At 49.5% G+C, this 16,478-nt stretch overlaps 2 protein-coding genes across 3 annotated transcripts in view; one reads left to right on the top strand and one right to left on the bottom strand.

Annotated features, from left to right (window-relative positions):
* Positions 1 to 570, bottom strand: part of ZNF175 (zinc finger protein 175) — a 15,695-nt gene extending 15,125 nt beyond the window's left edge. Inside the window, exon 1 of one of the 2 annotated variants that reach the window (XM_032387963.1) lies at positions 373 to 570. The gene's annotated coding sequence lies outside the window, so the exon portion shown is untranslated. Of the gene's footprint in view, positions 1 to 83; positions 205 to 372 lie in introns of those variants that run through there. The other variant, XM_032387962.1, reaches the window with a different exon arrangement.
* On the top strand, positions 524 to 16,478 carry LOC116621941 (sialic acid-binding Ig-like lectin 5). Its single transcript, XM_032387978.1, has 11 exons — positions 524 to 609; positions 8,191 to 8,379; positions 10,158 to 10,287; positions 10,368 to 10,727; positions 10,881 to 11,159; positions 11,355 to 11,402; positions 11,873 to 12,130; positions 12,213 to 12,497; positions 13,275 to 13,368; positions 13,705 to 13,783; positions 16,227 to 16,478. Exons 3-11 carry the CDS (start codon positions 10,257 to 10,259, stop codon positions 16,404 to 16,406), a joined length of 1,614 nt encoding a protein of 537 aa, XP_032243869.1. The 5' UTR covers positions 524 to 609; positions 8,191 to 8,379; positions 10,158 to 10,256; the 3' UTR covers positions 16,407 to 16,478.

Raw genomic sequence — 16,478 nt, 5'->3', positions numbered from 1 at the left:
GTCTCACAGCACCCCTTCACTGAGGACCCCGTCACTCACTCCGCAGACCCTCGTCATTCGTCCCCCGCGCCCCTCACACTCACCCCAAGCCGAGTTCCCCTCACAGACCCCACAGGATCTCCACTGCTAATGTCCCAAACACCTCAGCCTCCCACACGGGCGATAGAGAGCTCAAGTAGTTAACAACCTAAGCGAAATGGCCGGGCTGGGCCACTTCCGGTCTGGGTTAGATTCCCGACCCGGCTTCTCAGCGCGCCGGGAGTGAACGGTGCGCATGCTCAGTAGAAGCTGTGACGCCACACTCTGCCAATAGTTATCATGGCGACTTACCGAATCCAGGTATTCTGTCCCTTCTTCCCTACCACGACTCACCCTGTAAGGAGAGGCTAATGGGAGCTCAGCGGGTGTTGAGCCTGGCAATCAAGTCCCTCTCCATCACCAGACTCCCCCGGAAGCAGCTCCAACCGCAGGCTCTGACGACTGGGTAGGCTGTGGGCTTGCCTCTCCAGGGTCCTGCTCAGCCGGGCAGGGGTTGCTGACAATCACGCAGACCAAACCCAGGGATTGGCCCTTCAGGACTGATAGGAGCCACTCCCCAGTGCTTTGCAGGTGAGAGAAGAGACAAAGCCAGACCCAGTGTTCGGAGGTAGTTTATTTATAAGTTCTGCAGCCATTTACTGCAGTAGGTGTGATGTGGGGAACAAAGGCAGAAGAAAAATTATTAAATTCCCTTACTACCTACAGCCCACCAAGTCCTTGAAACAGGCAGAGTGACATTCCTCTAGGGACTCAACTGCCTGGATGTTAATACTTTGCTAAGGGCAAAAGGCAACCTCAGCCCGACCCCCAGAATTTTGTAAGTCTACTTTAACATACAAAAATTCCTTTAGAAATTTCCTTTATCTCTAAACCCCCCAAGATACGTGTTGGCAATCATCCCCTAAGCATATGGCCCACTGATATACATCTGAAGGGTCTCAGGACTAAAGTTCTATTAGACGTAATAAATGACCTTTTCCCAACAATAGCTAGCCCCCTCAAGGTCCTGGAAACCTTGCTTCCAAAATACTTGGGAGCCTTACGCTATCCCTAACCCCCTCCCAACTTGAAAGTATATTGTGGACCACTCTTCATGACCCCAGGGCACCTCTTTCTGCCCACGGGTCCTGTCCCTGTGCTTTAATAAAATAAACCCACCTTTTTGCACCAAAGACTTTTCAAGAATTCTTTCTTGGCTGTTGGCTGCAAACCCTAACGTCTTTACTACAGCAGATATAATGGTTAAGCACAGATTCTGGAGCTGGACTGCCTGGGTTTAAAGCCAGATGTTCAAGTTTGGGCAAGTTAGTTAACCTCTCCGTACTTCAATTTCCTGTTTCATGAAGTTGTGAGGATTAAATAATTAAATTATCATAGGCAAAATATTTAAAACAGTGCTGTTACATAATGAGCTGTTACATGAGAAAAATATTCTATTTCATTCATTCAACAAATATTAGGTTCCTATGGTATGCCCAAGAAAAATTGTTTAAGGTCATTTTGTAACTGAACTAATGTGAGTTCCGTCCTTGATGAGTCACAGAAACTGATGTGATCTGAAGTGGGGTTCAAGAGCGGAACGTCAAGAAGGAATTCTTGAGAGGTTTTCGGTGAAAAAAAAAAAAAAAAAAAAGGGTGGTTTTACTAAAGCATGGGGACAGGACCCAAGGGCAGAAAGAGCTGCACTGGGATTGTTAAGGAGCAATTGATTATATCCTTTGGAGTTGGGGGAGGTAAAGACAAAGGAAGTTTCCAAAAGGATTTTCATATGCATGCTAAAGAAGACAGGATCCTGGAGGCCTGACTATTGTCAAGCTAAGGTTGTTTTTTTCCCTCTAGCAAGGCATTAACATTAAGACAGTTGGGAGTTCCTGGAGGGAGGTCGTATTCTGCCTACCTCAAGTATTTGTCAATGGGCTGCAAGTTATAAGGAATTTAATTGTATCTACATTTCCTTTTGCCTTTGTTCTCCACGTCAGAAACTACACCACGTGGAGTTGTCACACAAAGAAACTTTCTTCGCAGCAAATAAAGAGATCACAGGGCATAACTTCCAAAGCTGTGATTCCCCAGCAGGGGTGAATAGGTCCCTTTTATTCAGAGTTAGGATGAATATTTTAAAAGGAGAGTCTTATGGGTTGCCTGGGTGGGCTCAGTCGGTTAAGAGTCGGACTTTTGATTTTGGCTCTGGTCATGATCTCAGCGTCGTGAGACTGAGCCCCACGAAGTCCTTCCCCTGCCCTCCCTCTCTCTCTCAAATAAGTAAATAAATCTTTGGGGAAAAAAGTCTATTTTTCCATCCACAGCGTTGCAAATGGCAAGATTTCGATTTTTGATGGCTGCATAATATTCCATTATATATATATATCACATCTTCTTTACCCATTCATCTGTCAGTGACATCTGGGCTCTTTCCGTAGTTTGGTTATTGTGGACATTGCTGCTATAAATATTGGGTTGCAGGTGCCTGTTCGGATTACTACATTTGTATCTTTTTTTTTTTTTCATTTAAAAAAATTTTTATTTTATTATGTTATATTAGTCACCATACATTACATCATTAGTTTTTGATGTAGTGTTCCATGATTCATTTTTTGCGTATAACACCCAGTGCTCCATTCAATACGTGCCCTCCTTAATACCCATCACTGGGCTAACCCATCCCCCCACCCCTCTCCCCTCAAAAACCCTCAGTTTGTTTCTCAGAGTCCATAGTCTCTCATAGTTCATCTCCCCCTCTAATTCCCCCCCCTTTATTTTTCCCCTCCTACTATCTTGTTGTTGTTGTTTTTTTTAACATATGATGTATTATTTGTTTCAGAGGTACAGGTCTGTGATTCATCAGTCTTACACATTTCACAGCACTCACCATAGCACATACCCTCCCCAATGTCTATCACCCAGCCGCTCCATCCCTCCCACCCCCCCACCACTCCAGCAGCCCTCAGTTTGTTTCCTGAGATTAAGAATTCCTCATATCAGTGAGATCATATGATACTTGTCTTTCTCTGATTGACTTATTTCGCTTAGCATAATACCCTCTAGTTCCATCCACGTCGTTGCAAATGGCAAGATTTTGGGGGGCGGGGGTTTGATGGCTGCATAATATTCCATTATATATATATATCCCCACATCTTCTTTATCCATTCATCTGTTGATGGACATTTGGGCTCTTTCCATAGTTTAGCTATTGTGGATATTGCTGCTATAAACATTGGGGTGCACGTACCCCTTCAGATCACTACGTTTGTATCTTTGGGGTAAATACCCAGTAGTGCAATTGCTGGGTCATAGGGTAGCTCTATTTTCAACTTCTTGAGGAGCCTCCATACTGTTTTCCAGAGTGGCTGCACCAGCTTGCATTCCCACCAACTGTGTAGGAGGGTTCCCCTTTCTCTGCATCCTCGCCAACATCTGTTGCTTCCTGAGTGGTTAATTGTAGCCATCCTGACTGGTGTGAAGTGGTAACTCATTGTGGTTTTGATTTGTATTTCCCTGATACTGAGTGATGTTGAGCACTTTTTCATGTGTCTGTTGGCCATTTGGATTATCTTCTTTGCAGAAATGGCTATTCATGTCTTCTGCCCATTTCTTGATTGGATTCTTTGTTCTTTGGGTGTTGAGTTTAATTAAGTTCTTTATAGATTTTGGATACTAGCCCTTTATCTGATATGTTATTTGCAAATATCTTCTCCCATTCTCTTGGTTGTCTTTTGGTTTATTCGACTGTTTCCTTTGCTGTGCAAAAAGCTTTTTTTTTTTTTTAAGATTTTATTTATTTATTTGACAGAGAGAGACACAGTGAGAGAAGGAACACAAGCAGAAGGAGTGGGAGAGGGAGAAGCAGGCTTCCTGCGGAGCAGGGAGCCCGATGCGGGGCTCGATCCCAGGACCCTGGGATCATGACCTGAGCCAAAGGCAGACACTTAACAACTGAGCCACCCACGTGCCCTGCAAAAAGCTTTTTATCTTGATGAAGTCCCAATAGTTCATTTTTGCCCTTGCTTCACTTGCCTTTGGCGATGGTCTAGGAAGAAGTTGCTGCAGCTGAGGCCGAAGAGGGTGCTGCCTGTGTTCTCCTCAAGGATTCTGATGGATTCCTATCTCACATTTAGGTCTTTCATCCATATCAGGCACTCTTAATGTGTTGTTGGGATATTTAAATGAGTAGGGCACTTTTGGAAAATGTCATGTTGGCTTCAGATGGAATTGGAAGAATCATCTCCACTTCCCACATAACGTATCAATGAGAAATGCATTTTGTTCTAAGTTATAAGAAGGCGGACTTTCAGGAACCTGAATAAATAGGGCTTTATTTTTCTAACATAACATGAAGTCTAGAGATAGGCTGCTAAGGGCTTTGATTCAGCTGCTTGGCAGAGCTCAGTTTAGCCTGCGGGGTAAAGAAGGAGGAGGAGAGGGGCCTGCTCCTCCCCGGTTTTCTCACTCCTAGGCGCGCCCAGTCCTGACTCAGCTGCTTTCCTGGACTGAGACCCTTCTTCACAGCCCAGTTATTCCTGAACTTGAGACCGAATCCTGCTTCAGCACCGCGGACAGCGCCACCACCTGCTTTCCGGTGTCTTGGCTGGAGAGAGCGCTCTCGCTGTGGGCAGACGCGGTGGGAAAATCGGAAAAGCCTGGGGACAGATATGAACAGGATAAGTGCCTCCCAGTCTATCTCTGCCCTTCCCAGACTCCTTGCAACTCCAGGGAGTTAGGGCCTAATGTGCGGTCATACCCTCGGTGTGGGACTGCTCACATACACTTGGTTTCTTGCCTCTCAGGCCTGACTCCACCCCCAATCTCTTCAGCGATCCTTCCCTGTCTGGGATAAACCTTTATTCTCTCCTCTACCTCTTACCGGCAGGAAGGGCCTCTCTCCCCAACAAGCTGATTTCTTCCTCCCCACTTCCCCTCCTCCTTCTTCCCCTCTCCCTCCTGTCTCCCTCTCCCTCTTCCTCTTCATCTGTCCCTCTCCTCCACCTTCTCTCTCTCTCTTTCTCTTGCTCAGTCTCTGGCTGATACCCAAATGGAACTTTGGAGGACAGAGAACAAGACTCATGATCCTTTACTGACTCTAGCTATGTGCCAAATCCTGAAATTTTTTTTTTTAAATTTATTTATTTATTTATTTGACAGAGAGAGACACAGCCAGAGAGGGAACACAAGCGGGGGAGTGGGAGAGGGAGAAGCAGGCTTCCCGCCGAGCAGGGAGCCCGAAGTGGGGCTCGATCCCAGGACCCTGGGATCATGACCTGAGCCGAAGGCAGACGCTTAACGACTGAGCCACCCAGGCGCCCCTGAAAGATTTTTTAAAAAATATGCTTCAGTGTCTGTCAGATAAACGAAGGACTGGAATATCAGGAGGCTAACGGAGGCATTGTCTTTGGAAGTGAAGGAAGACATTCCAAGTGTTTAGGCACATGAGGGACCTTGCTTAGATTGGGAAGAGTTCTGTGACCTCAGAGATGGAGCACTGTCCATGGGAGAACTAGAGGCTAAGTGAGGAGAGAGAAATTAGGTCATCACTCCATGGAGGAGAGGAATTGTGGCACCTGGAAGACTGTGGAAAAGAAGGGGAGAGATGTTCTGTATGTGCAGGGCTCATGGGAAATGTGAGGAGGGGTAAAGACCTAGTCACAAGTTCTAGCTCACCCAAGCTGCCCATACCCAAGTGTGGGGCTGGGTCAGAGCTCCAGGCTCAGTCCCAGCCTCTGTCCTTAGAGTCTTTCCCTGCAGAAGAATTCAAGAGTTCACCCAGGGCTTCCTGAGTTCTCCAGGGTGGGTCCAAAACATGGAGAGGATTTGTTCCGAGGAGGGTCTTGGTCTTCCATTCCTCCATCCTCATGAGAAAGTCTCTAAGAAAGCTATCTGGGGAAAATAGACCCTTAAACTCCACATCTCTCTTGAGGGAAGTGGATTGGTCTTCAGAAGTTAAGAGGTAGGGTTCTGGGGTGTGGGAAGAAAGAAGGCCCACCCAGCCATGGTCCAGGGAGATAAGGGCTCAGCTTTCACTTCCCCAGCAGTGGCCTGAAGGAGAAAGGGGTCTTCCTGTTGAAGGGAAAAGTTGGGGGCAGAAACCATACATTTTATCCAGAAAGCATCCCCAGTTGTCTTACCATCCCTCAGATGCCCCCATCTCCAAGCTGGGAGAGGCTAACCAGACAGTGTTAAGGGAATTGAGACTATTCTCTGCAGCCCAGAGATGCTGCTGGGGCTTTGGTGGCTGCAACTGTGAGGGCAACAGAGGTCTGAGGAAGAGGTCTGGGTGGGGCTGTGGTCAGACACTCTGTTTGCTACCGTGGTCCCTGGAGGAGGGTGCAGGTATGATCTGTATCCTACAGTCAATGTCAGTGAAGGAGGGTCTGTGCATCTAATCCCATTCTGGACTGACTTTGACCTATCAACACCCACTTTTAGATCTTGGAGATGGCCGAGAGACATCACAATCCTTCTCTGGCCACAAACCCTATCAAAAACCAAAAAGAGAGAACATCCTCTGGGACCCAAGGGCCCCCAGTTGCTCTCTGAGCATCAGAATTTCCAAAATTCAGAAAAGTGGAAATACTTTAGGATAGAGAAATATAAGGACACCTGGCTGGCCCAGACAGTGGAGCATGCAGCTCTTGATCTCGGGGTTGTGGGCTCAAGCCCCACACTGGGTGTAGAGATTATTTAAAAACAAAAACTTAAAAAAAAAAAAAGATAAAGAAATATGGCTCCTAATATATGACACTCTCTGAATGTGACAAATAAGAGCCAAGGGTCCCCAGGAAAGGACCCTAGAGATGGAAACACATCTCCTTATCTGGAGGGTGGGGGAGATGCACAGAGTCCTGAGGCTAATAGAAGGAGAGGCCATTGTAGAGGTTGTGCCCAGGATCATACTCCAGGGTCTGAGTCTTTTCCTCCAGGGGAAAAGCTGACTTCTCCAGTTTGCACCAGATACCCCAAATCTATACCCTTATAACCTGTAGTACAGAGTCTTTTCAGAATCTAAAGAGCACTTTACCAGGAGCTTGTGTAAGAAGATGCTTCTCTCCTCCCTGGGCCCCAAGGCCCCCCATCTTTTAGTATTCATCCATATCTTAGGATCCCAAGATCATTACACCAGCACTACATATCAGGTGACCTTTCTGGGAGGTCGTAGTTCTGTGGACAGAACCATCTGAGAAGTTTGGCCCTTGGCTAAAACCTGTATGTGATTTTCTAGGCCCGATCACAGGCAAAGATGAAGGCCTTCCTTGGAGGGCAGGCCTCAAGGGGGAAACCTGCCCTCCCTGCTCCAGACTTGGTGACGGCCAGTGCATCAAAGGTTCTGAAGGGACTTGCTCCCATCAAGGACTCAGACCTCTCTGGCTGGTCATGCTCCTCGAATACCTGCATCCACAGGCCAGGGGCCTTCATTCCTCCCTCTCTTTATCTGAGGTCTTAGGCAGAGGTCTTCAGGCTCCTCAACTGAGGCCTCCTTATGGGGGAAGGAGGAGAAAAACATGAAGACACTTTCCCCACTCTGACTCAGAACTCAGTATTTTCTACTCCTACCTCCGCATCCCCACCCCTCACAGCGATTTTCCCTCCACTGACCCTCACCCTGCTCCGTGGCTATAAATTCCCACTTTCCCTTATTGTATTCAGAGTTGAGCCCAATCTCTCTATCCTGCTGCCAAACCCCATTGTGGTGGTTCCTGTACCTATTGCAATGGCCCTGAATACAGTCTTAACCATTCCTTAACAAGTGTCGTGAATGATTTTTCCCTTGACATTTAGAATCATATCTTTTTTGTTGTTGTCGTTTTTTTAAGATTTATTTATTTATTTATTTGACAGAGAGAGAGAGCACAAGGAGGGGGAGCGACAGGCAGAGGGAGAGGGAAAAGTAGCTCCCCGTGGAGCAGGGAGCCCGATGCGGGGCTCGATCCCAGGACCCTGGTATCATGACCTGAGCTGAAGGCAGACGTTTAACCAACTGAGCCACCCGGGCACCCCTAGAATTATTTTTTTCTTTAGAACCCAACTGCCTTTCTGTGGGGGAAAGTCAAATGGGGGAGTTGGTGTTTTCTCCCATTTAGACTCTTGTACAATGTATCACCATAGTATGTGATTAAAGCCTTCATTGTTACTTTCATTTTGACTCATGGTTGTTTCAGTTGCCTGCTTAGACCACTCATTCAGCTAAACTCCTGACACCACCTGGCTCAACGTCTCCTACGGTTGTTGGTCAGGACACCTGCATCCCTGAGGGCCTATGTGACTTGAGGACTGGCCAGAAGCCTGGTGTGAGGAAGAAGAAGAAAGCACGACAGTCTCACTTCACCACCCTTCTGTGGATCCAAAGGGTTAGCCTCCCCCACCCCCCAAAATTGAAATAGAAAATACTGTCACACTCTGGTCCAAATATTCTAGGAATCTTGGTATTGGGCCCTGTACCAACACTCTGCTCTGGGGCAGTGATGGAGGTGGGGTGTCTGCTGTTCAGGGCAGAAGTGGGGTGTCAGAGCTCAAATGGGAGAAGGCTGATGCTGCTCTTTTGAATGCCCCCTTGGCTGGCTGGCTGCTGCCCCCTCCAGCTTCTTCCTGGAAAAACTCCCACCAGGGTCACCAAGGACCATGTTCTTCTGCTGCTACTTTCCTGGCCAGGCCATCTCAGTCTCTCACCCCCATTCCCACAGTTAAGCTTGAGTGTGTGTGTGTGTGTGTGTTCCCACAGCTCCACCCAGGGCCCTCTGCTCCCCCCAGTGAATATACCTGCCCCTGGGGCCAACTCAGCTACCTTTCCCACCACCTTCTTCCCAGCCTAGCCCTGCACATTCACACTGCTCTTGGCCATGGCACCTCCCGCCCCCATTACTAGAGTCAGGGCTCTGGGAGTCACTCTAATAGTCCCTTCCCCCACCCACTGCACCTCTCTTTCAGTTTCACTTCCTAAAAGTGTCTTAAATAATTCTTTTTTCCATCCCCAAGGCAATGTCTCCACGTGGGCTTGGTTCTCCCCTTCCCCAAAGTCACAACAGTTTCTTCTCTGGCCTTTTGGCCTCCAGCCTCTCCTTTCCAGCTCTTCCCTACACTGGCCTTAGAGGGATCATGTTGATAACTATGTGACCCTGCCCCTTTCCTGCTCAAGAACCTTCCATGGCTCCCCCATTGCCTTCAGATAAAGCTCAAGCTTGTCTGTCTTCCCCCACTGCTTGAGCTAGTTGAGGGTCAGGACTGATTCAAACCTGTCTTTTTTTTTGTTGTTGTTAGTTTGTGAAGGAAGGAAGGAAGGAAGTGAAGGTGTATGTTGTTTCTCTTGCCTCATCTGGACTCTTTTATGCCTCTGAAGCTATGTAGGCTGTCCTGAGACCCATCCCTAGCAGGCCACCTGAATGAGGGTCCCGAGACTGTGACTCTCTGGGGGGCTGGCCAGGTGGGACTATAACAGCATTGCAGCAGGTCTGAAGGGTTAATTTGCTTCATGCTTATGCACCCCTTGCTTGCTGACTTAAGTCCCTTGATCTGTAGCAGACCTGTCTTTCTTTGAGATTGGCAGACCACTAGCCTTGAGGAGTGAAGGACCAGACTTTCCCAGAAGAGAAGGCCTGACCACATTGGAACACAGCTGCTGTGGATGCCAGCCACTCTGTTCAGGGTCATGTCCACATATGACTAACTGTCTGGCACGTGCTTCTCCTGCATGTGGCTCCCTTCCCTTTTCCTGGGCCTTCTTTGAGTCATTAGTCTGCCATCTTCCCAGATTGCCAGCTTCCTGAATAAAGCACCATCACTTGTTTCTCAAGTATTGATTTTTTTTTTCCTTTTCCTTTAATTCCAGTATAGTAATCATACAGTAATATATTAGTTTTAGGTGTATGCGAGTATTATTGTCAAGCGGCGAGCAGCCGAACCTGAGTTCAGAACCGCTTCTCTGTCCAGTAACAGGTGTCCAGTTCGGACAACTGTGCAGGAGCCCAAGAGGCAGGACTTGGAGGCTCTCGTCCCTCCTTGAGCAAGACCTTTGCTGCCTCTGAGCCTCGGGACCCACCTGCCACACGCAGAAAGGGAACCAGTTAATCACAGTTGACTGCGGGTCTGAAGTTCTCTATGATAGGTTTGTGGTCTTTTGTTTCTACCACAGGCTTCCGGTCGAAGCTTCCTCTGCCCTCGCATATCCTGCGGCTTCTTTTCTCTGTCAGAGGGACCGCAGAAGGCAGGCTGTCCCAGGCACCACGGAGGGATGCTGCTGTGGCTGCTTATGCTGTGGGGAGGTGAGTGGGTTGAGGGGAGAGGGAACCCCACTTGGGGGAGGCACCAGAGCTCTGGGATGAGTGTTTCCCTCTCTCTCCAGGGCCCCTGGATGCAGCTCTGAGCTACCAGCTGGAACTACAGGAGTCCGTGACGGTGCAGGAGGGCCTGTGTGTCCACGTGCCGTGCATGTTTTCCTACCCCTGGCTTACCTTTGCAATCCCCCAAATGTCTTGGTTCCAGAAAGGGGCAGATGTAAACCGTGATCCTCCAGTGGCCACAAACAAACCGAACCAGAAGCTGCATGAGAGGACCCAGGGCCGGTTCTTCCTCCATGGGGACCCCCAGACCCAGGACTGCTCCCTGGACATCACGGGAGTCAACATGGGAGACAGTGGGACTTACTTCTTTCGAATATTCACACATTCATATCTAGATAATATGCTTTCTCTGAATGTGACAGGTATGGTAGGGGCCCAGGGAAAGGCCCCAGAGATAGAAAAATGAACATTCTGTTCCTCTTGGGGATGATGAGGGGTAGAGATAGCCATGGCCAGGCACTGGGGCAGGATGACAAAACACTGAGGGGCCACAACATCCTCTCTATCCTCACCAGCCCTGACTCACACACCTGACATCCTCATCCCGGGGACCCTGGAGTCTGGCCGCCCTGGGAACCTGACCTGCTCTGTGCCCTGGGCCTGTGAGCAGGGCACGCCCCCCATCTTCTCCTGGACATCGGCTGCTCTCACCTCCCTGGGCCCCAGGACCCACCTCTCCTCGGTGCTCACCCTCACCCCACAGCCCCAGGACCATGGCACCAACCTCACCTGTCAGGTGTACTTCCCTGCAGCTGGTGTGATGGTGGAAAGGACCATCCAACTCAATGTCACCCGTGAGTACAGGGCCAGGATGCCCACATCCCTGAGGGCGTGAGACCAGGGCAGAGCTGGGCTAGGGCTTGACAATGGGGTCTTGGTAGCTAAGGAGGAAGGGAACCCCCTTACCTGCTTCCATGGCTCCTGGGGGAAGGCCCAGCACCCACTCTTCCCTTGCACGAATGCTGAGGTTGCCTCATCCTTCTGTCCAGATGCTCCACAGAACACAGCTATCAGGATCTTCCAAGGAAACAGAACAGGTAGGAAAGAACCTCTTTTCTCCAGGACTGGGGTGGAACCTGGGTCTCCACCAGGACAGCCCTAGCTGGGTCTCAGAGCCCCTGCTGGCTAGGAACTGCATGAGACACATACAAGAAGCCAGCCACTGAGTCAGGCACGGGGAGAGCTGTGGGAAGAAGCCCCCACAAACCTTGACTCCTTGAAGTTAATGTTCGCTCACCCACAACTTTCTTTGGTCAAATCCTCCTGCTTTTGGGCTCCGCTTTGGCCCTTTCACTGCCTTTGTTCACCATATCCCTGTCCCGAGCCCTCGGTTTTCCATCTGCTGGACAGTTGGAGCAGCTCCAGGGAAACCGTCCGAGCCTCCGTTGCAGGCCTTCAGACTGGACTCTGCCAGTTCCCTCCTCGGAGCAAGTGTGGACACTGCCAGAGGAAACACCAGCTTCACCCAGCTCATGTCTCTCCCTCTCTCTGCATCTCTCTCCCAAAGTCCCGAAGATTCTGCAAAACATGTCATCGGTTCTCATCCTGGAGGGCCAGGCTCTGCGTCTGCTCTGTGCTGCTGACAGCAGCCCCCCTGCCGAGCTGAGCTGGTTCCGGGGGTCCACCCCCTGGAATGCCACCCCCATCTACGGGAGTGCAAACCTGGACCTGCCTCAAGTAGGGGCTGCAGAGGAAGGAGACCTCACCTGCCAAGCTCAGAACCCGCTGGGCTCCCAACACGTCTCCCTGCATCTCTCTGTGGTCTGTGAGTGTGGGGACCCCTGGGGGCAGGCTGCCCGGGGCCTGGGCAGGAGAGACACCGCTGACCCTTCTCCTCCCTCCCGCAGACCCCCCATGGCTGCTCAGCCCCTCCTGCTCCTGGGAGGGCGAGGGGCTGCACTGCAGCTGTTCCTCCCGAGCCCAGCCGGCCCCCACCCTGCGCTGGCGGCTGGGGGAGGGGCTGCTGGAAGGGAACCACAGCAACGCCTCCTGGACCATGACGTCCAGCTCTGCAGGGCCCTGGGCCAACAGCTCCCTGAGCCTCAGCGGGCCGCTGGGCTCCGGCCTCAGACTCAGCTGCGAGGCCCGGAATGCCCACGGGTCCCGGAGCGCCGCCTTCCTGCTGCTGCCAGGTCCGGGGGCTCTCGGGGGGTGATGCCTGGAGGAAGGAGAACTTGGCCCTTGTATTAATTTTCTAGGGATGATGTAACAAAGTACCTTAAACTGGGCAGCTTAAACAATGGAGATTTACTGTCTTCCAGTTTGGGAGGCTGGAAGCCTAGGATCAAGGTGCCTGCAGATCAATTCCTTCTGAGGCTTTGAGAAACTTTTCTGGCCTCTTCCCTAGCTTCTGGGGTTTGCTGGCAATCTCTGGTGTTCCTTGGCTTGTGGAAGCATCACCCCAATCTCTGCCTTCATGCTTACATGGCATCCTCCTGTGTGTGTGTGTCCACACGTCCCCATCTTATGAGGACACCAGTCATATTGGGTTATGGCCCACCCTAGGGATCCCATCTTAACTTGATTACCTTTGTAAAGGCTCTATTTCCAAATAAGGTCACATGCTGAGATGCTGGGGGTGGAAGGGTGTGCCAAAGGGCTAGGACTTCAGCATATGAATTTGGTGGGGGGGCATAATTCAACCCATAACAGCCCCGGAGAGATGGGGCTGGTGGGGGAGAGCCACCAAGACCCCAAATGGAGGAGGTGGAGGCTTAAGATCCTTGGTCCTGAGGCCAGGGGAAGGGGCTGGTCCAGGGTCCACAGGGCAGCGGAATGCCACATGACTGAGTCCTGGATGGGGAGTGGGTGGGTATACTAGTGGGACAGAGAGAGAGAGAGGGAAGTGGCCGGTCGGAACATGCCATGTGTTGGAGCTGAGGCTTACACACAACGCACATTTTCTGCAGGTACACCAGGAGCCAGGGCCGTTGGGGTCCTGGGAGCAGTTGGGGGAGCTGGCTCCATAGCCCTGCTTTCCCTCTGCCTTTGCCTTATCTTCAGGTGAGAGTGGGTCCAGGGATGGAGGGAGAGGCCTGGAGTGGGAAGAGGATGAGGTCGTGGAATCTCAGAGAGCTTGAGCTAGAGGAACCTGGGCTGCCTGGAAATCCAGGAGCCAGGGAAGGAGGCTGAGTGGTGGTGTGGATCAGCCCATACCCAACTGGGCCAAGCCTGGGGTCTCTTCCAGCTCCTGGTCCAGCTCTTGGATTAGGGGGAGGACCTGGAGACTGGACCCACCTCCACCTACCTTATTCTATGCTCTTCATGGGTTGCAGGGGATGGTCTGCTTACTGCATGCCCCAAATAACCAAGCTGAAAGGCCTGGGGCTTTTCCCTTAGAGTGAAGACCTGCAAGAAGAAAGAAGCCCAGCCAATGCAAAGCATGGACATGAACCCAGCCAGCCGCTCAGGCTCTGGGGTGAGTGACAGGCTGTGAGCTCCTATCCAGCAAATAGCTTTTGGAAGTCGCCCTCAGTATGGGCACCTGAGCATTTCCCTATTAACATCCAATACTCCCTGAGTTCCACTTTAAATTACTGATTCAGCTGCTCTAATACTTCTGTTTCTGATGGAATATGTGTATAGCCCACTTGCTTGTTGGGGGTGTTTCTGCCTCCTACGTCAGAGTATCACATTCCCTTGGACTATTAGCCTTTTCTTGTGGCGTTGATTACCCGCAAGTACAATGGCCCAAACTTAGTCTGTGTCAGACCCACTGGGTGCAAGGGAAGTGGTAGGCTGGAGCCCTAGGGTAGAGAGACTGGGGAACCCCAAACTCACAACTCATCACTCCCACTTTGCATTTTTCAAATCTACCACTGTGTTTATTTAACATCAACTTCATTGAGGTACACTTTACGCATAATAATGCACCCATTTTAAGTATGCAGTGAAATGAATTTTAACAAATGTGTTCACCCTGTGCCCATGTCCCCAGTCAAGATGTGGAACATTTCCATCAGGTCGCCAAATTCCTTTGTTCCCCTGCTCAGTCAGCTTGACATTTCCAGCAATCACTGATTTCTATCACTATGGATTTCTTTTGTCCCTTCTGGAACTTCATATAGATGGAATCATGCAATATTTACTGTCTTTATCTGGCTTCTATCACTTCATTAAAAGATGTAAAAATCCTAAACATGTATACCTCCAATAACAGAGCATCATTCATCAAAACAAATGGATGAAAACTGACAGAACAGCAAGGAGAACAGATTGGCAATTACAGTTGATGATTTCAAAACTCTTCTCTCAGTAACCTGGCAGAACAAGTACATGCAAAATCATTTTTAAAGTTTAATTTACGTAATTGCCTGTCTTTTGTCTCCTTGGTCAACCTTGGGGAATGGAACCCTTAGCGTGGGCTAAATCCCCATCTTGTCGGGAATCAGGAGATATATCTTCCATTTCTTTACCTTCAAATTCTCAGTATTTTTTTTTAAGATTTTATTTATTTATTTGGGAGAGAGAGACAGAGATAGCGACAGAGAGCACAAGTGGGGAGGAGAGGGAGAAGCAGGCTCCCAACTGAGCAAGGAGCCCGATTCGGGGCTGGATCCCAGGACCCTGGGATCATGACCTGAGCCCAAGGCAGATGCTTAACCAACTGAGCCACCCAGGCGCCCCTCTCAGTACTTTTTTCTTTTAAGTGAATGTCTTTTGCAGTCCATACAGTATAGTGGCTCAAAGCACATACTCTGGAGCTAGACTCCTGCATTCAAATCCCATCTTTCCCTGCTGACAAGCTGGGTGACCTTGGGCAAGTGACACACCCTCTCTGACCTCTGTTTATTTTGGTGACATGGGAATATTACGAGTACATAGAGTATCATAGAGTAGTTATGACAAGTGTCTAACACAGTAGCTGACAGGGACTAAGCACAGTACTCATTACTACAATCAGAATCATTCCCTCCCCTAGCAGGTGAGTCCCAAGGGCAGTTTGTTGTTGTTGCTCTTGTTTTATTCCCTGTTGTATCCCCAGAGCCCAGAGAAATACCTGTTTCTTCTTAATCTGAGAACTGTTTCTCTTTGCCTCTCTGAGAGGCTGTGTGAGGGCATCCTGTTTCTATAGCCTGAGGGTGTTGTGGGCACGGAGCGGATGTGGGCTGACATCTTGACTGCTCGGTCTTCTAGCCGCTGCCCAGAAACTGGATATGCCACCCCTGCCTTGCTTTAGATTTCAAAATATCTCATATCACAAATGTAGTACTCTGTATTTGTTTTCTATTTGTTTAGTAACTACCTCTCCTAGAAAACCACAAGCTGCCTGGTCTCAGGAAATGTACTTGCTGTGTTCGTCACTCCACACAGCACCTTGTACTCTGTCCAGACAAAGGATGGTCCTATAGTTAGAAAGAATTGGTTTTGAGTCTTGGCTCAATGGTGCATTTATACATTTATATAGATGTGTGTCTTTTTTTTTTTTTTTTTTTAAATAGGTTCCACACCTAGTGTGGAGCCCAACCCGGGGCTTGAACTCACCACCCTGAGATCAAGACCTGAGCTGATATCAACAGTTAGATGCTTAACCGACTGAGCCATCCAAGCACCCCTATATAGACGTGTGTCTTTAGGGCAATGTATATCATCTCTCTTAGCCTTAGTTTTATTATTTGTGTGATGAGTATGATAATAATATCCTCTCCCAGCTTTCATTTTTTAAAGAATGTAATGCAATTAATATAAATACTAAGGGCTTGTCAATCTTAATTATTAAACTTTTAATAATAAATTAATGGGTAAGTGATAAAAGTTCCATCAGGGCCAATCCCCTTGTGGTCCTTGGCTGTTCCCCCCTCCGCCCCGCCCCCCCAGACCCTATTGACCAGCTCTGAGTCCATCCTCTTCCTTCCACTCAGGCACATCAGCACCAGTCCTGGATGGACAGCCCTGCAGACCACCCAGCTCCTGCTGAGGCTAGCCCCATTTCAAGAGAGGAGCAGGAACTCCACTATGCTCTCCTCAGATTTCCCAAGCTGAAGCCTCAGGAACGGGAAAGCATCAACACGGAGTACTCAGAGATCAAGACACACAAGTGAGGAACTGCTTTTCTCATAGTTCTGGAGGCTGGAAGTCTGAGATCAACGTGTCAGCAGAGGACTCTCTCCTTG

The sequence above is a fragment of the Phoca vitulina genome, unplaced genomic scaffold, assembly GCF_004348235.1.
Source record: "Phoca vitulina isolate PV1807 unplaced genomic scaffold, GSC_HSeal_1.0 scaffold52, whole genome shotgun sequence".
Lineage (NCBI taxonomy): Eukaryota > Metazoa > Chordata > Mammalia > Carnivora > Phocidae > Phoca > Phoca vitulina.
This window is presented reverse-complemented; position numbering and strand designations above follow the sequence as displayed.